The 24,800-nt window shown below is 34.8% G+C and overlaps 3 protein-coding genes across 3 annotated transcripts; all 3 read left to right on the top strand.

Moving 5' to 3' along the window:
* The first annotated feature begins 2,550 nt into the window (after positions 1 to 2,550).
* Positions 2,551 to 3,709, top strand: LOC114498890 (olfactory receptor 52D1-like). Its single transcript, XM_028514898.2, has one exon. It carries the CDS (start codon positions 2,574 to 2,576, stop codon positions 3,558 to 3,560), a length of 987 nt encoding a protein of 328 aa, XP_028370699.1. The 5' UTR covers positions 2,551 to 2,573; the 3' UTR covers positions 3,561 to 3,709.
* A 6,320-nt stretch (positions 3,710 to 10,029) lies between these two features.
* LOC114498889 (olfactory receptor 52K2-like) lies at positions 10,030 to 13,045 on the top strand. Its single transcript, XM_036027577.1, has one exon. The coding sequence runs from the start codon at positions 11,225 to 11,227 to the stop codon at positions 12,167 to 12,169; it is 945 nt and encodes a 314-aa protein (XP_035883470.1). The 5' UTR covers positions 10,030 to 11,224; the 3' UTR covers positions 12,170 to 13,045.
* Positions 13,046 to 20,730: 7,685 nt separating this feature from the next.
* Positions 20,731 to 21,918, top strand: LOC114498888 (olfactory receptor 52E2-like). The gene has a single exon (XM_028514896.2). It carries the CDS (start codon positions 20,803 to 20,805, stop codon positions 21,748 to 21,750), a length of 948 nt encoding a protein of 315 aa, XP_028370697.1. The 5' UTR covers positions 20,731 to 20,802; the 3' UTR covers positions 21,751 to 21,918.
* Positions 21,919 to 24,800: the final 2,882 nt, after the last annotated feature.

Below are 24,800 nucleotides of genomic sequence, written 5' to 3'. Positions count from 1 at the left end.
GAATGCAAATAGTGAAAGTAGGAATTTTTGTCTTGCTCCTGACTATAGAGGAAAAGCCTTCAGTATTTCACCATTTAGCACAAAGTAGTTGTGGGTTTTTCATATATAGCATTTATTATGTTGAGATTGCTGTGTCTTTTGATTTATTCCCTTTCTAACAGTTGGAAAGAAATAACTAGGAGGTCAATACTCTCATTTCTTCAACTCAACAAATTACTGAAATCACTAGCCTTCTATGATTGTGGATAGCCTCTGTATTAGTCAGAATTAAATCAGGAAATAGCACTTAAGTCTTTATTACAAAGCACCTTTAATACAGGTAATTATTTTCACAAATTATAGAACTTTTAAGAAGGCACACATTTGACAGTGAGGACTCCAAGAAATTAGAAGCCATAAAAATCACCAACTCTAACCAGCAAACATAGAGGCTACCAGTAGTTTAATCCTGTCTCAGGAACATGAATCTCCCACTGGAAGCTGAAACTATGGAAGCACCCTCTGCAAAATCTGAAGCCATGGAATGGGAGCAGTTGAGAAAATTTAGAAATAGAAAGAATTGTCCTAGTGTCCCCAATGAACAAGCCCTGCCTAAATAAAGATGATCTGTGACCCTGGGAAACAAATCCTGTAATGTTCACTTTTCCTGAATTATAGAGCAGAAGAGAAGAATAAGAAGGAACATATCTAATCATTGCATAGGACCCCAACCAAAACACAAATAATAATGCTCTAATGCATACCCTATACTTGATCAAACAAATACATTTCAGGGGAATGCAAGAAAGAAGCGTGACTAGAAAATATTCTGGAACTCTAGTTGATTTTCAGAACTAAAACTGGTTCAGGTTGAATTACTTAAGAATATCTAGAGACATGTGACAATATTAATATAATCATCCTGATTATTTATAAACTTGTTGCTCCACAATATCCTCCACTCCTAACTCTCATCACATATGTTGTAAGAAAGCATTTAGTACTTAAGTTCAAAGATACAATGAATATCTTCCAAGATCTGAATTCCAGACACCATCTCTTATTGATTTCTAAGCTCAGAACTCAGATTGAATGGACACCATAAGGCTGAGTCCTTCCAAGAAACCGAATTGTGCCTGTGGAGACTTGGAAAGATTCGTGAAACTGTTTACAGTCAGACAGCATTCTCACAAGAGGCTATATATAGGGTATTCCTTGTGGGTGTCTGGTCCCCAAGATAAGAAGTGTAATGACACCTGTTGTAATTAGAGACAATATCATGTTGAGCTTCAGGATGAGCAGTAAGACGATCTAGTTGTAGAGGTAAGATAAACAGGTTACAGACAGAAGAGTTGTGGTTAAGGTGGGAAAGGAGATTTTCGTGCTTCCATGAGGAGAAAGGTGGCATCTAGACTGAAGTTCCTAGCTCCAATAACAGCAGTGAAGCCTTAGTCTTTGTGGTTGTCTGAAAGATGGTTCAATTTCTTGACCTGACAAAAATAAGGTAGAAGATCAGTTTAACATTTAAGCTGAGATGTGCATGTTCATAATTTTTGTTAACCTAGCCTTTAGAATTTAGTCCTGAACTATATTTGCTCAAACCTCATTTTAATTAAACTTTGTTTTATTCAGACTAATATAGACTAATAAGATGCCTTACATTGCTATGATATACTAATATTTGAACCAAGTAATGATTTACCAATCTAAAATTTAGGACTGTTAGGATAACTTGCCAAAACAATTGTTCACACATTCCAAGACTACTTTTGGCAGCTTGATATTTTGAGATATTTTGCATTTAAAAGTTTACTTGGGGAGCAAAAATCAGCCTAAGTGTATTGTGTGACTGAAGATTATATTATGTACCTTCTGGAGGAATTTAATTGATCATTTTAAAATCAAACAAATATCTAGTAACCTGAACACCCATGCTTTCCAGGCTTAGTCATTTTCTGTATTGGATTTTCCTTGCAAAATGATGATTTCTAACCATTCTCTTTGGCTGACTTTATGAAAATAAGGTGTTTTCCTCAATTAACTCAAAGACTCATCTTTCAATAAGACCAGTTATGTTCTCACTTTTTTGTTGACCCCATTTTTTTAGTATTTCCCAAGTCTCCTTTCTCTATATAAGTTCTATTTTTGAAAGGAAGGGTAAAAGGGATTAAATATACAAATATATGATCTCATTTATGATGATTGGGCTTTTACTTTTTTGACTGCTCAGATGGTAAAATATATAACTGGGTGTATCAACTACTACCTCTATAATACTACATAATATTGCTAAAATATATTTAGTGAATTAGATAATATTTTCTGGAAAAAAAAAAGGAGGCAAAGCAAGAGAGAGTGAGAGGAAGAGGGATTCCTTTCTACTATATTTCTTACCACACACACACAAAGTATAGCACCATGTATTTGATGCATTAAAATAATTTGTTACCAAAGAAATTATTCAATAGCTACTTGCATGTTGTTAGATGTTAACATCTCTTCCAGGTCATAACAATAAAAAATTGTCTTTAAATATTTAAAATCTTTGTGATGTTTAATTTGGACAGGATCATGAAATATCCATTGTTTGGATAATGGTAGATTATAACAGGACCAGTCTTCAACCTGTCACCTTCTTACTGCTTGGCATTCCAGGATTGGAGGCTGCTCACATATGGATCTCTATCCCTTTCTTCCTGGTCTACCTACTGTCACTGGTGGGAAATGTTGCCCTTTTATTAATTGTCAAAACAGACCACAAACTGCATGAACCTATGTACTTCTTTCTATGCATGCTTTCAGTGGCTGATCTGATGCTCACTTCTTCTACACTTCCCAAGATACTCAGTCTTTTCTGGTTCAATGACAGAGAGATCTACTTTGAAGCCTGCCTCACTCAAATGTATCTTATACATTCTCTCTCAACTATGGAATCTGGATTTATCTTGGCTATGGCTTTTGACCGCTATGTAGCCATTTGCCACCCACTAAGACATTCCATCATCTTAACACCTGAAGTGATCATAGACTTGGGTGTGCTCATTGTCTTCAGAGGAGCTATACTCCTAAGTCCACACCCCTTCCTATTGAGGTGGCTTTCCTACTGCAAAACTAATGTCATTTCACACACTTATTGTGAGTTTATGGCCCTGATTAAACTGGTTTGCACTGAGACAAAGATTCGTAGAACATACAGCCTAATTGTGGCATTCCTGACAGGGGGATTGGATTTCATATTGATCATCTGTTCCTATGTGCTTATTCTTTTCACCGTCTTCCATCTTCCATCCAAAGCTGCCCGCCTCAAGACCTTAAGTACCTGTGTCTCCCATGTATGGGTCATCTTGGTGTTTTATACACCAGCCTTTTTCTCTTTTCTCACTCATAGGTTTGGTCACCACATTGTTCCACATATTCACATTTTTATAGCCAACATATACCTTCTTATTCCTCCTATGATGAATCCTATTATTTATGGTGTTAAAACCAAAAGAATCAGGGAGGGGTTCTTTAAATTGTTAACAACCCAATGTGCTCAGCTTTGCAAGGTTTGTAGCTCCCCAGATTGTCAACATGGATGAGAGTTTCATAAACAGGAAATGTTAAAAATGAATCAACATTATCTTGAAGTGGAAATGTTTTCATCTAAATTTTGGAGAGTAATGTTGGGTAAGTGTATTGACTTCAGTGAGCAGCAGTAAATATAGAGGATATAGAGAAAGTAGAAAAATTAGAGCAAAAATTTTATTGTTATTATCTATCTTCTCAAACTTAGTATTTAGTATAGATTTTGGAACTTATTAAGCCATAGTAACTCTAGAGTGAAATAATTTTAATTTTAATAAAGTCTATCTTATTTTTCTTTTACAGATCATTTTTATGTCATCTAAAAAATGTATTGCCTAACTTTGGGTTATGAACATTTTTTCCTATAAATTTTTTGAATGAAATGTGATATTTAAATTAAAGTTCATATATGATGCAAGGATAATAATCCATAAACCATGGTTGTGAATTTGAATCTTAAATAAAATATTGTACATTAATAATTCTGAACATAATAAAGTTTCTCCTTTATGTAACAAAGTTTTCTAATGTTTATTTTATCCTCCTGAATCAAATATAGTAAGTATTTAAAAAAACAAACATAGTACCCAAATAGTAATATAAAAGTAAAAATATGAATATATACAAGGTCTGTCCAGAAAAAGTCCAGCCATTGTTAATATCACAAGAACAGTTTGTGCAACATAGGTGTAACCTGGCAGCCAAGGAGAGTGGACTAGAATGTGCATGTGTGAACAATGACAATTTCACTGTACTAGTCAGTGGGGGCAGTAGATATAGTTGAGTGACTATGTGTACTGTGTGGCCATCACATTCAAAATGACTGAACAAGTAGAGCAATAAAGTTTGCTTTAAGCTTGAACATTCCTCCACAGAAACCATCTGCGTGATTTGGAAGGTTTTTGGGGACAATGCAATGAGTGCAGGAAACAAAAGTGTGGAACAAAAGCTTCAAAAATGGTTGAAAATCTGTTGAAAGTGATCCATGCTCTGGAAGGCCTGCAACAAGCAGAACATTTGAGAATTTTGAATGCATATGAGCTGCAATCAACAAAGATCAGTGACTGACAGTGTGAGAACTAGAAGCTAACCTGGGGATTCTGAAAACTACTGTGTCCGAGATTTTGACCAGGATCTTGGCATGAGATGTGTTCTGGCAAAATTCATTCCATGGCTTCTGGTACCAGAGCAGAAAGAACATCATGCTGCAGTTAATGACTTGATTCCAACAAAGTTTTTTGCAGAGTGCTTTGAACAGTGGAAGAGTCGCTAGGAGAACTGTGTGAGATCCCAAAGTGCCTACTTTGAAGGTGACTAAAGCATCATTGTCTTATGTACAATGTCCCTTGTATTTTTAATCTTCAGTAAATGTCTGTATTTTTCATATTATATGGCTGTATACTTTCTGGACAGACATCATATACTTGTGTATGACAACACTTAATGACATATTATAGCAGCCAGGTCCTTGTGCCTCTGCATAGAATAAATGTGAATGTGACAGTTATAAATGACAGTTAATCCTGGTGTATTTTATCAATTACTCAAATGCCATGAGACACATTATTGAATTTTGTGGTGCAGTTTATTTATTTTTATTTTTTAAATTACTTTATTGTTGTTCAGTTACAGTTGTATGCATTTCCTGCCCACCCCAGCCAATTCCACCTCCCTCCCTTGCTTCCACCCTCTCCCTTGGTTTTGTCAATGTGTCCTTTATAGTAGTTTCTGAAAACCCTTTCCCCCAGTGTTCCCTCCCCTTTCCCCTCTGGCTATTGTTAGATTGTTCTTAATTTCAATGTCTCTGGTTCTATTTTGTTTACTTTTTTCTTTTGTTGATTATGTTCCAGCTAAAGGTGAGATCTTATGGTATTTGTCCCTCATTGCCTGAGTTATTTCACTTAGCATAATGCTCTCCACTTCCATCCATGCTGTTGCAAAGGGTAGGAGCTCCTTCTTTCTCTCTGCTGTGTAGAGTTCCATTGTGTAAATGTACCATAGTTTTTTGATCCACTCATTTACTGATGAGAACTTAGGTTGTTTCCAGTACTTGGTTATTGTAAATTATGCTGCTATGATCATTGAGGTGCAAAGGTTCTTTTGGATTGGTGTTTTAGGGCTCTTAGGGTATAATTCCAGCAGTGGAATTGCATGGCTAAAGAAAACAGAATTAAAATGAAAAGAGAACCAACTATATGGGAAAACACATTTGCCAATGACACCTGAGACAAGGGTTTGATCTCCAAAATATATAAAGAACTCACATGACTCCACTCCAAAAAGACAAAAAACCCAATTAAAAAAATGAACATAAGACTTGAACAGACACTTCTCCAAGGAGAACAACCAGAGGGCCCAAAGACATATGAAAAAATGCTCAGCATAGCTAGCCATCAGAGATACGCAAATTGAAAAACAAATGAAATACCACTTCACACTGGTCAGAATGGCCGTCATAAACAAATCAGCAAACAAGTGTTGGAGAGAATGAGGAGAAAAAGGAACCCTAGTACACTATTGGTGGGAATGCAGGCTGGTGCAACCACAATGTAAACAGTATGGAATTTCCTCAGAAAACTAAAAATGGAACTGCCTTTTGATCCAGTGATGCAGTTTAAGAACCAAAAGAAAAAAATATATTTCCTGTTGAAAACAATGTTGAATAACTTTTGTTTTTCATAGTCTTAGCCCAACATCATACAATATTCCCTTGACATACATTGTAGTTACTTTTTTAACTTTTTAAAAAGATTTTATTTATTTATTTTCAGAGAGAGAGAGAGAAACATCAATGTGCGGTTGCTGGGGGTCATGGCCTGCAACCTAGGCATGTGCCCTGACTGGGAATAGAACCTGTGATGCCTGGTTCACAGCCCGTGCTCAATCCACTGAGCCACGCCAGCCAGGACCATGGTAGTTACTTTTCTAGGATATACAGTACATGTTTATGTGTTAAAAACATGCAAAGATAATTTCTGATAACAAGTAAAGCAAATTAAAAAAATCTACATTTAGAACAATAAATAAAAATCCAGGTAAAGTTATACATTCAGAACATCATAGTATTTTTTAACCACAAAATGTTCAATTGCATATCTGAAATTACTCTCACACACATCACATTTTGCAGAGGGTGAGAATTTTGGAGGAATTGTTCTATATATTGCAGTAGATATATTGACTCTCTCTGATTTACTAAATCTAACAGTGTGTCCCAAAATTGTGACAATAACAAAAACACACCAAGAAATTTCTAAAATACCCCCTAAAGTTCACCAACTCTGTTCAGAACCACTGATACAATTATAGCACTAATCATAGTATCTGATTCATTGTAAATACATCATAAATGTTGGCTACTGTCATTGTTTTCATTATTATTGAGAGGGGAAAGGGTGAAGTGTAATAAAAGAATGCCAAATATGTTTTGAAATAAAACATTTTCTTTTTAAATGTTATGTTCATGTAGCAATATTTATGATACAATGGAAAATTCAACTGAATGAATTCCAAATGTGACTGAATAATTCATTACCAAACCAAAAAATAAACCCACGGAATTAACTGAAGTTGCAGAAATTCCATGTTCTCTGGGTTGGTAGACATTTGACTTTTCTATGTCTGTATACTTGTTTTAAAGCTATAGTGGGTAGCTTCTGGGGTTAAGAAAGATGATATAGAAATAGTTCTGACCTTTGTGTATAATTTCTGATTAGATTCAGGAATGATGCTAAGACATTTAACTGTACAGTTATGTGTATGTGTGATATGTAAGATCTTTTTTAGTCTAATTCTGATATGCTTTATAAGTAATTGCACCACGAATCTTCTAGGCACACAACAATGACTATTTTTAGTTGCAGTGTTTTGACAAATTTTTGTTTTTACTTTATTTTCTCCCATTATGAGCCATGAAATTCAAGATGCAATTAAAAATTAAGTCTGGGGTGTAAATGAAAATGTTTTTGTATATGATTATAAATCTAATTTCCTATTGAAAGCATCATGGCCTCATGGAATTGCCCTCATAAAGCTGCTTAATATTTAACAATTTTATACCTAACTGTCATAATTAAGATGACATAATTCAGCAACTATGTTCTAAGATAAGACAGTTGGAAATAGTTACCTATAGGTATACCACAGGAAATTCTGATATAATAATAAACTTTGAGAAAGGCTCTAAGATATTTTTTATTGTTGTTCAGTTATAGCTGTCTCACCTTTACTGCCATTGCTCTCCCCTGCCCCATCCTCCCTCACTCCCACAGTCAGTCTTTGGGATAGATTGATTATGATAAAATACAGTATGTACATTTTAGATTTTTTCTGCTATTCAAGTTGACATGAAATCCCTCAACTCTAAATGCTTTCTTTTGAGACATCCTCAATTTCTCTTTGTTTGATTTGGCCAAATCACTTACCCTGTGAGCATTAGGGAAGCTATCTGGATAGGTTAATGTAAACATTATACGGAAAATAAGCGAAACTGTTAAAGATCCAGGCAAGTATATAACTGAAGATTGGTCAGAAAAGACTAATGATAAAATATGTGGTAAAATGGAATAAATAATTTATTATACTTTCTGTTTGACTCACATCTACACATTTCCCTCCTTGGTCTCATCAGTGATTGTCAGTAGTAATTTCATAAGTTATTTTCAAGGCTGTCCAATTAAAGAGTTATAAAAGATTTAATTACATTGTTTCACATTGTTTTTCATTCTTCACATCCATTTTGAAATGGAAATCTTAAGCTTACACTTGAAAGGCAATATTAAAGTAACATCAACAAAAATAAAATACATAAAATGGCATTTTATTTGCCAAAAAGTATATGGAAAATTTATTCCATGTATTATTGACTTTACTATCATAAAACTTCTGAAAAGTAAATATTATTATCCTCCTTTTGAAGATGAGAAAATAGCATCAGATAAGCTTATAAAACAGGCAATATCTAGAAATATGAAATTTTAGAAAGTATCTAGGAAAATATGATCAATTAAGTGATTATTTTAGGAAGGTATTACATAAGAAAAATTTTGTTAACATTGTTCTAAACCAGCAATTTTCAACTGCTATACCTCAAGAATTTTTAAAACATGCAACACCTAACTAGTCAGGGACACTGACTTCTTTTCCCTTAGATTGTGAAATTTATATATATATGTATATAAACAGCCAACACAGCAATAGCTGCCTGGCATGAATGCCCTGTCTTGAGGATATGGAGTGAAGATAACCCTTTTGCACTGTTGGTGGGAATGCAGATTACTGCAGCCACTGCGGAAAACAATATGGAGTTACCACTAAAAATTAAAAAATAGAACTGCTTTATGACCCAGTGATTCTAATTCTGGCAATTTATCTAAAGAAACCTAAAACACTAATTCAAAAGAATATAAGCACCCCTACATTCAATGCATTATTTACAATAGCCAAGATTTGGGAACTGTGGAAGTGCCCATCAGTAGATGAGTAGATAAAAAATGGGTGATACATATACACAATGGGATACTACACTGCAGTAAGACAAAAGAAACTCTTACATTTTCCAACAGCATAGATGGACTTGGAGAAAATTATGCTAAGTGAAATAAGCCAGTCTGTGAAAAATAAATACCACACAATCCCATTTATATATGGAATCTAATGAACACAATCAACTAACAAACAAAATAGTAACAGAAGCTTAGATACATGAAGCAGACTGACAGCTGCCAGAAAGGAGAGGGCCAGGAAAGAATGAAAGATGGTGAAGGGATCAACCGAAGAACATTATGCACAACACATGGACAATAATATGGGGATTGTCTTAGGGAGGGGACAGGGTGGGGTAAGGTGGTGGTGGGGAAAGGCAGAAAAAGTGGGAACAACTATAATAGAATAAACAGTAAAAATGAATAAAATAAGATATAAATTTAAAGTCACTTTAGAGCAAAAAATATAGGTAATTAGCATTTTTTGTAAATCAATCCAAATTACACCTATTTTTTGTCAAATTGGCAAAATATGACATATTTTTGGTGTGCCAAGAACTTTAGAATTAATTTGTGTGTGCCATGAGGTGAAAAAGGTTGAAAAATCACTGTTCTAAATCATATTGACTCATAATTCTGCTTTAAAAAATATGGAATGGAAAGTTTCATCAGTTTCATGCTGTGAAGACAAATGTTTTCCTGTGTAATCAGTATATGTTTAATCTCAGTGAAGTACAATTAAGCAATCATCATTATGGCCCTAATGCTTGCCAACTCACTGATTGGTTCCTGAGGCTAGTCCTCTAGTGACCATAAAACTCTGAAAGGATGTCATCTGCCCAATCAGTGAGACACCCCTAGAGGAACATATAAAGGTACTCTCATTTATGACCATCAACAGTCATTCTTATGAGGCATTCATTTTGTATAATTCTCTTGAAAGACCTGTGGGCACCAGAGGAAGAAGTGGGATGCAGCTGATTTGTCTTACAGATTTCTGAGAGATTAGTGCAATCCAGACAAAAACACCAGCCAGATGAAGAGATAAAAGGACTATGTGTGATGGCTGCATTTCTACTCAAGAGGAAAATGGGAGAGGAATGGAGAATATTTAACAATCTATGCATCATGGATACTGAGCAACAAATGGACCCCACCTATGGGCTCAAGCAGGATAAGGAAGGTCTTCTGCTGTGCCAGCTTTAATTATTTCAGTGGTTAATTTTAGGGGCATTTACAGGGTCTCCAACATGGGCTATGATGGGTAAAAGAAAGGCAAACCTTTGGGAATTCAAAGTGGAGGCTCTTTACCAACCAGAATAAAATTTTTTAAACATGGGAATTTTTTAGGGACCTACTAGTATAAGCAGCTGGAAAAAATATTTTGGGGATTTAAAGGTATTTAAGACATAGAATAATAATAAATGAAATTAGTTATACTTTGAGATAGAGTGAATTTGGCCACCACTATGGAGATGTATCTGGGAGATATGGCTGGATGCTTAGTTTGCATGTTATAAAGTGATAGTAACACAGAGATCAAGTAAAACAAAAAATCAAGTTCTGTTTAAATGGTTTAAATATTCAGATTTGTGTTTGCTTAGCAATCTGATCACATTCATGAACATTGACTTATATCAGTTATAAGTGTTTTTAATCTAAAATGGCAATTTTGTTTTTATAATGGGTTTATATATCAACAATTTTCCAATGAAGAGAAATAAATAGGTCTCAGAGGTGAAAGCATATTTTAGAGACATACTCAGAGGAATAACTTTGTAATTCTCACTTGAAAATCATCCTTTTTTGTTCTTATTCATTTACATGTTTAATGAAAATATAAGCAAAATAAGCACATGCTGCATTTCTAGCACTTATTAGGTGGTATTTATATAGAGCATAAACAAGATATGGGGCAAAACAGCTTTAGGACCTGTTCCTTCATTTCCCTACAGGGTAGATACAGTCCACTCTTTCTTTTACCTTTTGAATTTTGAGATTAAAACAAATATTACTGTCTAATTCCACATGTCTTCCTTCCCCCATACCTGAATCAGGAACAATATTTCCTACCACTAATTGTCATACAATATGGTGTTACATATTCTAGGGGTAAATAAGAGTATATTTTATGCTCAATCTACTGAAAGTAATTTGACAACACTTAAGCTAGGGCAGGTTTAGTGACTCTGAAGATGTTAGTTCAAAACAGAACCAATATCCATCCAAATACTTTCTACCTCCTTGGAATCCCAGGCCTGGAGGCTGCTCATGTCTGGATCTCCATCCCTTTCTGCCTGGTCTATCTACTGGCTGTGATGGGAAATTGTACTCTTGTATTAATTATCAAGACACATCCCAGTCTTCATGAACCCATGTATCTCTTCCTCTGCATGCTTTCTGTGAATGACCTGATGCTTTGCACCACTGCCATTCCCAAAATCCTCAGCCTCTTCTGGTTCAATGACAGAGAAATCAACTTTAATGCTTGCCTCACCCAAATATTTTTCATTCACTCTCTATCCACCATGGAGTCAGGATTCCTCTTGGCCATGGCTTTTGACCGATATGTGGCTATCTGCAACCCTTTGAGGCACTCCACCATCTTAACACATGGCACAATCATGGCTTTGAGTTTAGCCATTGTCCTACGTGGAATTATCCTGCTGACTCCTCATCCTTTCTTACTGATGAGACTTTCCTACTGCAAAACCAACATCATTGCCCACACCTACTGTGAATTTATGGCCCTTATCAAACTGGCCTGTGCCAATACCAGGATCCATAGATTCTATGGCTTAATTCTTGCCTTTCTTACTGGTGGGATGGACTTCATATTGATAATCTGCTCTTATATTTTCATTCTTCATGCTGTGTTTCATCTCCCATCTAAGGAGGCCAGACTCAAGACATTGAGCACCTGTGGCTCTCATGTTTGGGTCATCTTAGTGTTTTATATACCTGCCTTTTTCTCCTTTATCACCCACAGGTTTGGTCATAATATAGCTCCACACATTCACATCTTTACAGCCAACATTTATCTTCTGATTCCTCCCATGATGAACCCTATTATATATGGTGTCAAAACCAAAAATATCCGGGAGAGTTTTCTTAAAATCTTCACAAGGACATATGCTTGAATTTGTAAGATTTTTAAATTAACCAGCAATACAGGTGATACCATGGAACTATGGTCTAGTTTATACTCAAGTAAATCTATATTACCTAAGAAGACAGAAACTTTCCAGGTGAACATTGGGTCATATTTACTCAAAAAGTGTGGTTAATATATGAAATAAAGTCATTTTGTGAGACATGTTTATCTTCAGTATAGGATCATTTCTTAATTCATATCTCAAGTTCAAGATATATAAGTCACTCAGCATATATATATATATATACACACACACACACACACACACACTAATGACAAGCATTTGCTCATTCCATTATTTGTTGGCACAGATACACATACATGTTAACATGAAGTGACTGATACATAGGTGTCAATACAAATTTATATAGAGAGAATTTTTTTGTGCTTGTAATAGTTAATAATCTAAGAACTCATAATAGAAGAATAGTCAGGGGAAAAGTATGTCTTCAAAAATTTTAAATTTTATTTTAAGGAAATTGGGACTATGGTTGAAGCTTATCAGATTCTTTGGTATTTAAAAATATTTTAGTTTATAATAAAGTCTTTCATATTGGTAACTAATATAGAGGTGTTATATGTTAGTATGTGTCACAGCTACAATTTAGGAGGTGTCTTGCCTCAATAATGATGTATACTTTAAAAAAATCTTAGTTTGGATAAAATATATAAAACAAAAGGAAATGGAAAGTTTTGGTGGTCAGATGAAAATCCACATATAACTTTCTCATCTAACAAAATATTCTTCATCAAAATATTCTTCATCAAAGTCACTTTTGAAGAACAACTAGGGTTAATTTTAGAAGAAATGCAGCATCTATTATTTCTCCACTTTTATTAAGAAGTAATTAATGTATATCACTTTATAAGATGTACAGCACGATGGTTTCATTTACATAATTGTGAAATGATTACCACAAAAGGTTTAAACATCTATTTACATAAATACAATAAAATTAAAATAATCTACCCTTGTAATGAGAAATAATTTCTTCTTATGATCTACTCCTGTAATGACTTTCAAATATACCATGCAGCAGTATGAACTATAGTCATCATATTGCACCTTATTTCCCTCATACTTATTTACCATATAGCTGGGTGTTTGTACCTTTAAATCATCCTCCTCCAATTCCTTCCACACCCCCTGGAGCATCTATTATTAACTTGGTTAGTATAGATCATCTCGATTTATTCATAATGAGTGACTAAATATTTTCTCTGATTGTGCTATTGATTTTTTTTGCAATATTTGAACGCTATAAAGATAAAGAAAATTTTCCTAAAACTGTAAATCCAGTACATTGACAAAAGTCAATGGGAATTTTTTTATTGTTCTTTTCATGAAACTATGGTTTGAGTATACATGAATTATATAATTTTGCCACAACGTGGACAATATCTGTTTTTTACACCAGACACTTACCCAACTTTTCATTTTCTTCCCCTGTTCCTTATATACTATCAAAGGCCTCTCTCAAGTTCACCAGTGTGACCAAGTTACTTGTCTTTTTATACCTTTCATCCTTCTCTTAACCTGTATTTGAAAGAAAATCTTAGGACCAAGAAAATGTAGGTGGCTTTTAATTTTCAGAAAATGTAATATACACTTTAAATGAATTTATATATTATACACTTACTCAAATTTTACTTTATAATGTAAAACATTTTAAGAATAACTCCAATGTCAATACCCAATCTTTTTTCATTTTCCAAAAAATATTGCATGATTTAGATATATTAGAATTTATTTAAAATAGTCATTTGCTAGGCATTTGATTCATTCTGTACAATTTTTATTTATCATCTATGCGTGTATGTATATATGTACTTATTTACTTACATAAACTTTATTTTTGAACAGTTTGAGGCCCATAGCTAACTTGAGAAGAAGATACAAAGACCTTCTGTAAGATCTCTGACCTCACATACACAGCCTATCCTACTATCTAAATCCCACCTGAAGGCAGAAGGTGATACATCTGTTATAATCAATTAACCTATGTTGGCACATAATTATCACTCAAAGTCCATAGTTTACATTAGGGTTAACTCTTGGTATTGTACATACTGTGGGTTTTGATGAATGTATCATAACATGTATTCATCATTATAGTATCATACTGAATAGTTTCATTGCAGAAAAATCTTTCAGGGTCCATCTATTTATTCTTTTCTTCCTGCAGCCCCTAAAACCACTGACTTTTTAAAATTTTCTCCATAGTATTGGGTTTTCCAGAATGTCACTGAGTTGGAAACAAACAGTATGCAGCCTTTTCAAATTAGCTTCTTGTATTAATAACATACATTAATTAATATTCCTTTATATCTTTTTATGATTTGGTAGCACATTTATTTTTAGGGCTGAATAATATTTGATTATCTGGGTATACTGCAATTTATATGTTGACCTGGATATACTGCAGTTTATCAGCTTATTTGATTGCTTCCAAGTTTTGGCAGCTTTGAATAAAGCTGCTATAAACATTCATGTGCATATTTTGGGTGGGCATTAGTTTTCAGCTCCTTTGAGTAAATACCAGAGAGTGCAATTGCTGGGTTGTATAGTAAGAGTTTGTTTGGTTTTGTAGGAAAACACCATACTGTCTTCCAAAAAGGCTGAATAATTTTGCATCCCCACTAACAATGAATGAGATTTTCTGTTGGTCCACCTCCTCATCAGCATTTGGTATAGTCATTATCTTGGATATTCCTGATAGAGATGTTGTGGTATTTCACCATTGTTTTAATTTACAATTCTCTAGTAAAATATGATGTTGAACATCTTTTCACATGCTATTTGCCCTCTGTATATCTTCTTTAGTGAATTGTCTATTTAGATCTTTTGCTTGTTAAATTGTGTCCTTCATTTTCTTGTGTTTTTTAAAATCTTTGTTTTTTATAAGTTGTTTTTCATACATATCTTTGTAAATATTTTCTCTCAGTGTGCGACTAGTCATCTTATCCTCTCCATAGTTTCCTTCACAAAGAAGTTAATGAAGTCCAACTTATTTCTTTATATGTCATACATTTGATGTTGCATCAGCAAATCACGGCCAATCCCAAGGTCATCTACATTTCCTCCTGTTATCTTTTTGTTTTTTAGTTTTGAATTTTACATTTAAATCTATGATCTATTTTGACCTAATTTTATTGAAGTAAAGAAAATTCTGGGTTGGGCCTTAATGCTAAGACAAAATTGATTTGGGTCAGTCTGAGCTTAGGTCACTGGCTTTAAAGCCAACAAAGAACAAGATTGTGCATGGGCAACATAAAGTGTCTCTAAGACATCTGGTCACCAAGAAGGTAGTTGATGTGAGGGAGAGCGAAACCAAAAAAACTACTAAAATCAAGGTTTATGGTATGAAAGAATTGTTTCATTTCATGGATCAGTATCATTAGTTTCCCAAATAACCTTAACAAAAATGGATTATAAAAGTAACCAAATTGGAGGTTGTGTCTCTGATTTTGAATGCTGCAGAATGGAAGACCATGTTTGGGTTGGTATAGGACCCACATCTCACTATCAAATAATCCCAGGTGTCATCGGTATGTGATCCCAATACACTGGTACTTACTTCTAGGAAAGCAGCCAACTTGGTGTCCTGGATAAATCTCACTATATAGTGTGTTTATCCTTGAGAGAAGGGACTACTTAACTCTTCCCATAAATGGCAAATGGAACATTCCAGATAAAACAGTTGATATGCTTTATACAGAAGCCATGTGGGACTGACTTTATGATTGGGATATTTACCCACTGAATGTATGTTACCCAGGTTATGGTAAATGCTGTGATTAAAGGGACCCTAGTTGCATGGGTATCCCATATAACTTAACTGCTACAAAATTGAACAATTCTAGAAGCCTTATAAGATTTGCTTTCAGCTTCCCTGTGTGTGTCTTACTGATCCCTGGAACATTATTTTTTAAGATGGTGAGAAACACAGGAACACTCAAAAAATTAAAATTAGCAGAGTGACCAGCAGAGTCTTTAGGTTGTTGTTGAAAAATGGGATGAATAAAGCAGACATTGGTGGAGTTGAAACAAAGGTATTAATGCAGCACTATCACAGACTGGGTGGGCCAAAGGGAGCCCTGTTAGTCCTCCAACATTAAAGGCCCAAAACAAGTCTGCTGTACTTACCCTAGAATTTAAAAAGCCAGAAGATCAAGATTATAATGATAAATTTCACCAGGAGGCCTGTGGGGTGACAGTTAAGTAGTTTAATCGAAGACCGATTTAGAGTTCAGGGTCTTCTGACCCAGCCCCCACCTGGGGACTCAAGGCCATATGCACATGTATGGGTAAAATGGCTGGGGGTAGAGGAGAAACATTTCTGGGATTCCTTGGCCCAGGAGCAAAGTACTCTGAGATTCCATAACCTGTTGGTGAAATCTTAATGGGTTCAAGTTTAGATTGGGAGGATCTGAAGATGCTATGGCTGGTGGCATTAATGTGAAAGTTTGGATAAAAAACAGAATTTTTAAACAGACTTGATGTGATGCAACCCCACCAGAATTTGTTATTGGGATGGATGTTGTCTAACTGGGGGTTGCTTCCCCTACGAAAGACTGTAAAACAGAAGGCATGCAAGTCTGCCCTTTGGCCAGTTTTAATTGTACAAGCTAAACAGGAACCATTAGAACTGCCTGAGCCCACATAGGTGGTTAACTTTAAACAATATAGGATACCTGGGGGACAAAAAAAATTTGCCACTTGAATGGCATGCTGGAAACTGGAGTGCTGGTACCAATGAATTCTTTGTTCAGTAGTCTTGTGTAGCTCATGAAAAAGGCAGATGGCTCATGGATACTAATCAGTTAGACTACCAAGGCTTGAATAAAGTTTCATGACCCATAGACTGCAGTTCCAGACATGGTTTCGATCACACAAAACATACAACAGGGTAAAGGAGGCCAATTTATCTTGCCAATGCTCTCCTCTATTTTAACCTCAGAAAAGTGGCCAGTGCAGTTTGTCTTCACATGGAAAGGGTCACAATTTACTTTTATTGTGCTTCCACAGGGTTATCTGAACCCATCAGTTTACTGTCATTATTTGGTCAGAAGGGATTTAGACATGACACAGGTCTCAAGTGTAAAAATATGCTATACGAGGGGGGAACTCCCTGCAAAAGAAAAAAAACTGTAATTATCTTCTGGAGATATAAGAGTATATCTTATATATACTTACATATATAAAATATATATACTTATATAAGAGTATATCTTCTGGAGTATAAGAGGCGGGCCTCGTATGCTATAGGCTTTTCCCGCTAGGTGAGTGTTCTGTAATCAGTGTACTAGCCAGTGTTGTAGTGAGAGGCTGCATTCAGGTTGAGTTTCAACAACACAGAGATGGGCTGAATCTAGACATATTCCTCTTGCACCTGGAAAGGCACAAAATGCCAACTGTTCTGTCTGAAGACAAGAATGACAGAGACTGCAGCTAGCTGGTATGCTGTAATTGCCTTGTTGGTGTGGGAAAAGTGCTCTCCACATGTTGGTATTGGTACTAGAATCTTTATCTTCAAGCCATTTTTATACACTTCTCATTATTTAGGTCTCTGTAAAAAGTCACCTCTTCAAAAGGTCTGTCTTTGATCAATTTAAGGCACTCACTCCAATTATTCATTAAAATGTCATTCTATTTAATTTCTATGTGGCATTATTATTTAAAATGGTAATGATATGAATCACCTCATTACTGGATAATATTTTTAAGAAAAGAGACGGTATTTGTCATTTATTTTTTCCAGGGCTATTTTTCAAAGCACTTAACATAGACTCAGGTATATAGTAAGGATTTAATAAGCAGACTCAGGTACATAGTAGGCATTTAATAAGTATTTACTGAACACCAAATTGTTTTAATCACACATGTGCATAAATATATATGTGTGTGTCTATTTTGTTTGTAATATGTAATATCATGCTTCTTATAGCTATAATAATTTTATGAGTATGTACATATGTATATATACATATATATTAATGGTGTATATGTATAGAACTACATGTATTTGAATGTATATATAAAAATACATGTGAATATTTTATATACAGAAAGAGGGAGAGCACCATGCAGTATCACAGGAATCTAGTTTTCTACTTTATTTCTGTGTTGCTTTCTGAGCTAAATTGCCTACAGGACTACATCATTCATTTTAACAGATCTGCTTTTAACTGAACTAATTTTAACTCAACTAGTGGGGTCAGAGCCACTTGTGTAAATAAACTTTCTTTAAAAATCTCCTGTAGTCCTACTTACATCAAACTTCATTATTAACTGATGTCATGTGATAGGAAAAAAAATGTTTTCCTTCTCATGTGTCACTTACTCTTCTCAAGAGAAGAAACATTTGTTGCAAAGTTTGAGCCCCTGGGACTTCTCCCAAGAGGGGTTATAAAAGCTGCCTGAACTGTCTGTGCAGGGAATGATTCAAATCTCTGAGTTCCTGGCTTAGATTCAACACAACATAATTAACCTGGAGGCCCCAACAACTCCTCTACGTTTACTCAAGCCAAAAAACCAAGAGGCAGTCATAAGCGGACTGTGGCACACTGGTGTGAGGTAGAGCTTACTAGAGATAAGGAATATCTCTAGTAAGCTTACTAGAGATAAGGAATATCTCTAGTAATAAAGTTACTGTGGATTCTTGAGACTCAGCTGTGCTGCAAACAGACTGAGAATATGCCGCAGAGGCTGGCAATGTGGTCCCTCTGAATATAAATTAGAGACTTCTAGGACTGCCTCATGTTGACAGGTAAATCAGTGTATCCCTCCCTGCCACGTGGAACAAGCCACTTGTAAGGTTAGACCAGGATGTTCTTGAGGTTTTTGTTAACTATCTTTTAGAATTTTTAGTACACCAATCAAGTCAACTGGTACCACTTTGGAAAAGGAAGTGTATGCAGGCATGTTCTCTGGGGCTAAGAGAGTAATTCATTTAGAAATAAAATACTTAGCACCTGATATCAACTGAGATGTTAGAATATAAAGAGTTTAGAATGATTTTATGGATGTGCTATAAACCATGTTAATCCATAAACCACATTTATAAAACAATATATAAGAACATATGTCCCGCTGCTTTTAATTGCCCTATGAAAATCATTCACGGTAAGAAATGTGGAAAACATTGACAATAGTTTTCTCCTTATTTTGATTACATATTGTATAGGAACAAAAGTGAAGTTTTGGAGTGAACCAGGGTATGTTACTTTCTTCTGGTACATGCTGCTTGTGCGACATTGGAGAAGTATTTAGCTCATGTAAAGTGTAAGCTTCTTTTTTTACAAATTAAGAATAATAATGGTGACCTCACAATATTTTATACAAATTAGCATCTGGGCACTCTCTAATGACTCAACACTTTTGTGGTACATACCATGACACAAAAAGTAGCAACTGTCACTAATTTCAAATATTGATGATTACTTGATTGAGTCAGAGCTCACTAGTCTTTATACTTTCCAAAGTACATAGTGCATCTAAATTCCTAGGTATGGTAAGAAGCTCTTGTGCCCTAGTTGTAATCTCAATATATATTTGGTAGAAAGAAATATTTAGTGGTTACTCTTTTGAGGATATATATATTCAGAATCTATCTCTATCTATATATCTGTATATATAGCTATACAGATATAGCTATATTCTGTATATAATCTGCAATTCTCTGAGACACTGATCCAGAATGTATGTATGTATGCTTGTGTGTATGTGTGTATACGTGTGTGTATACCCTAAAAGGAGTAACCACTAAGCATATATATGTGAATTACTATGAAAACATGGACATCTTTCCAAGTCATATTTCTCCAGGGATACTAGAAAATCCAAGGAGCATAACTTTTGGATATGTCAGTGGCTTTGCAGCTGTCTTAGAGCTATTTAGGTGATTAGATACTGTTTCTTTTATGACAAAAAAAAACTCACCAGGAAGGCACATTTCAAAAACTTTTGTGATTAAAAGTAGTGTAAATGTGGAAATCTTATTATTCCTCCATATGTTGCTTTCACCAAAAAGTATATTGGTGTGTTGGCTGTTATCATTTTTTTAATTCAACAATCTTAGGGAAAAGAGGTCAGTTCCCCTAAGTAAATAGGTATTGCATGTTTTAAAAAATTCCTTTGGCACATTGTTTGAAAATCATTTATTTAGAATATATCTCATGAAAAAGGTCCCAAGCTCATAATTATTTTGGAGGGTGATAGTAGAAGGATTTTTTTCCCCATTCCCTTATTAGGTTGTGAGGAACCTGTGTGATTTTTCAGGACTTTCACTTAGCCTGGCTTTCACAGACATAGAACACTCAGTATCAGGCTGAATACTTGGAAGGTTCTGAGCCTAAGGCAAAGCAGTTAGTAGTTAGAGAAGATATTCTCTTCTCCAGCTTGTTCTTAATGAGATTAATATCTAGCAATGAAGGATGAAATACTTCTAATTTCAGAGAAGATCTCAAAGGGCAATTAAAATTTGAATAGACTTGCTCAGTTGTATTTTTACTCTAATTCTATATTGTATATTTGTCAGGGTATATGAACCTTTGGCCACTCCAGGGACAGAGGAGGGAAAGAAAGTAAGTGTATGTCTTCATGTAGCCAGAATCACCATGCTTGACTTTAATGCCACTGCCTTCACCAATCCCAGTACCTTCGTCCTGGTGGGCATACCTGGCCTAGAAGACATGCATATTTGGATATCTATCCCTTTCTGTTTAATGTATGTTGTTGCACTCATGGGAAACATACTCACCATTTTTATCATCAAAACTGAGACGGCTCTTCATGAACCCATGTTTTACTTTCTTTCCATGTTGGCCACCACAGACCTCATTTTGTCAACCTCCACTCTTCCCAAGATGTTGGGTGTATTCTGGTTCAATTATCATGAAATCAACTTCCATGCTTGCCTCACTCAGATGTTTTTCATCCATGCTTTTTCTGGAGTGGAGTCAGGGCTTCTTGTGGCTATGGCACTTGATCGATATGTGGCAATCTGCAATCCTTTGAGACACTCATCCATTCTAACAAATTCTGTGGTGGCTCAGGTTGGCATACTGGCACTTGTGCGTGGGTTAGTGCTAATGATACCACATCCTTTTCTGGTAAGAAGGTGGCCATATTGCCGGACCAATATTGTCCCCCATACCTATTGTGAGCATATGGCTGTGGTGAAATTGGCTTGTGCTGACATTTCCATCAATAGTTTTTACAGTTTGGCAGTCATTATCTTAATTGTTGGGACTGATGTGGCATGCATTTCTTTGTCCTATGTACACATCCTCCGTGCTGTGTTCAATCTCCGTTCTAAAGATGCCAGGTTGAAGACTCTCAGCACTTGTGGGTCTCATGTTTGTGTCATCCTCACTTTCTATATCCCTGCTCTTTTCTCCTTCCTCACCCACCGTTTTAGTAAGCATATACCATACCACACCCACATCCTTCTGGCCAACATGTATTTGTTGGTGCCCCCTATGCTGAACCCTATTATCTATGGAGTAAGGACCAAACAGATTCGAGAATATGTTCTACAATTATTCATGACTAAAATCAAGTGAGAATTCTGGGCTCTACTTTTCTACTTATCCCCCTCCTCCAATACCTTTTGATATAAATTTCTTGGATTCTAGAATCAAGTCTAGGGACTAGAATCTCGGTTCTTCACTTACTACTTTTGAAAGTTAAAGTTATATACAATTTAACCTATCTGAACATCTGTAAATTAGATTATAAATTAATAATCATAAATTTTTAGTGTATTTATGTACTTAATAAAGATAAGATCATTTCAATATCATTCTTTCCCTGAATATATATTTGTTCAGTGTCTTCAAAGCATGCTTACTAGCTTATCTTACAAGATTAACCAAATAAGAACATTCTTCTTACTGTGGTTGTTTATTTTTTAACTGAAGGAATTTAATAGAAGATAATCCAGATAATAATCAAGGTTTGGTTAATTTGTATTCTCTTACCATAAGAAAAAGCTGATGAGAGGTGGGCAAGAAAGAAAAATTTGTGGTAAGCCATATCATTCTCACCTCATAGCTGATGAGATGGGGGCACTTTAGGAACTCCCTCATGAATGAATATCGATTGTAATGTGAGTTATTCACATTGTTGTTGTAAACATTAGGTATCTTTCAAACTTGTGGAAATTTCAACAAATCAGAACTGTTGTTCCTGGGATATGTAAAATAAGGTGATGGCATTATTTTTGCATTTATTTATTCACTTAATAAATATTAATAAGCATCCATTAGATACCAGGGACCTACCTGGTCATAAAAGGTGTGATCATAAACTAAATAAGACAGACTACTTCTGTTAGTAGACATTGTAAATGATAAAAATAAAGGATGATCAATAAAGTAAGTAACATACACTTATATAGACTTTTACAGTAGTATTTAATGTTATAAACATTAGTCTAATTCATTTTTCAGTTGCATCCTAAACTTTTTGATTGTTTATTTCCTCTCTACTTATTCTATTGGATACTCAAAAAGGAATCTTGAATTCTTAAAATATATCTGTGGATTTGGCTGTATTTCTTTTCAATTCCATCAGTTTCCCTTCATGTAATTTGGAGCTGTACAGTTATATGCATGGAACATTTAGTATAGTTGTCTTCTTAAAGAATTGATTCTTTCATCATTATGTAACATCCATCTTTATTTTTGACAATGTTCCTTATTCTGAATTCTACTATGACTATGTTAATATAACTTCAGTTTTTTAAATACTATTTGCATGACTAATATTTTAACTTATCTATGAATTTATATATTTTTAAAGATTTTATTTATTTATTTTTAGAGAAAAGGCAGGAGGGAGAAAGAGAAGGAGAGAAACATCAATGTGTGGTTGCTTCTTGAGCACCCCCTCCTGGAGATCTGGCCCGCAACCCATGTATGTTCCCTGTCTGGAAATCAAACCAGTGACCCTTTGGTTCACAGTCTGGCACTCACTCCACTGAGCCACACCAGCAAGGGCTGAATTTATATTTAAAGTGGGTTTTTGTACACAACCTATAGTTGGATATGGCTCTCTTATCTGATCTCAGTATCTCTATTATGAATCAATGTGTTTAGACCACTTTCATTCAATGTAATTAGTAATATAGAAGGAAGGGAGGGGAAAATAGAGATTTCAAATATAATCTTGAGATCCAGTCCTTTCTTGCTCCTTCCCTTTTTCCTTCCTCCAACCTTCCCTCCCTCCCTCTCTTCCTTTCTTTTATTGCCTGTATAACCTGCTATACCCCTGCCATGTGCTTGCCCTCTAATCAATGGAAGGAAAGAACATAGGGGAAGTATTTTTAGAGAATTGACATGATATAGGTCACATCTTTAAATTTTGACTCCCTGATTTCAAGTTGCCTGATTTTCTAACTTGATAAGTAATTGTCTTTGCATTTTGTCCAAATTTTGCTTTTAATGTGTGAGAGAGATCAGTTATAGTAGACTCAAAGCATTTTAGGCACAATGGACTACCTTAGAAATCCAAAGTTTTAAGCATAAATATAGGTTAGAGATAAGTGCTAAAGGGGGAAAAAGGAGGGAGAATGAGGCAGCTGCTGTATATGTAGTAGAAGGTATATTCACCAGAATATTTAGGGTTGCAGATGATATGTGAGTCACCATTTGAAGACAACAAAGTGTTTAACAAGGCAATCCCTGATAAAAGAGCATTGTATGGTGAGGAAATAAAAAGGCAAGAGCACTGAGGTTTTTACTGTTCTTAAAATATGAATGAAATTACTTATTTCACTTAACATAATGCTCTCCAGAAATGAAGAAGCCAGTATGGTTTGAGAATGATATGCAAAGGGAAAAAAAAGTAGAACAGGAAGTTTAAGGATATTTCATGTGCCCAACATATAGAATACCCAGGAAACACTAATACCTTTGGCTTATAATATGAGTAAGAATGGCAGTCATTAGGGACTTTTTAAAATGCATTTTGACAACTTTATTAATGTCTCACATACAACAAAATGAACACATTTAAATTGCACAGTTTAATATGTTTTGCTATATGTACTCAATTGTTAAACATACTCATAATAAAGGTAATAAACATATCTTTTATCTTCTCAAATCTCCTTATATACCTATGAGATACGTACCTATTGTCCTTCCTTGAAATCCATCCCACCCCTCCCTAGCAATGACTGTTTATGTTTGTTAGGTTAAATTTTTTACAAGTTTACATAGATGTAATCAGAACATATGCTTCTTTTCTTCTGGCATATGCTTCTTTTATTAAGCATAATTACTTAAGATCCACCCATGTATCAATTTATTCCTTCAAAATGCTGAATTGCATTATATTATGCCTAAATTTGTGTTTTGTCATTGCAGGTGTATATTTGAGTTGGTTTCTGTTTTCAGATATTATGAATAAAGCGCCTATGAATTTTTGTGTACAAGACTTGGTAAGAACATAGGCCTACATTTATCATAAGGAAAACCTAGAAGTAATGAGCAATTTTAGCAATGTTACAGGATACAAAGTTAATATATGAAAGCAGATCTTTTTCTTATACAGCAACAATGCAGAAGTGGAATTTGAAATTAAAGACATAATATAGTTAACATTAGCA

This window comes from Phyllostomus discolor, chromosome 6 (assembly GCF_004126475.2).
Source record: "Phyllostomus discolor isolate MPI-MPIP mPhyDis1 chromosome 6, mPhyDis1.pri.v3, whole genome shotgun sequence".
NCBI lineage: Eukaryota > Metazoa > Chordata > Mammalia > Chiroptera > Phyllostomidae > Phyllostomus > Phyllostomus discolor.
This window is presented reverse-complemented; position numbering and strand designations above follow the sequence as displayed.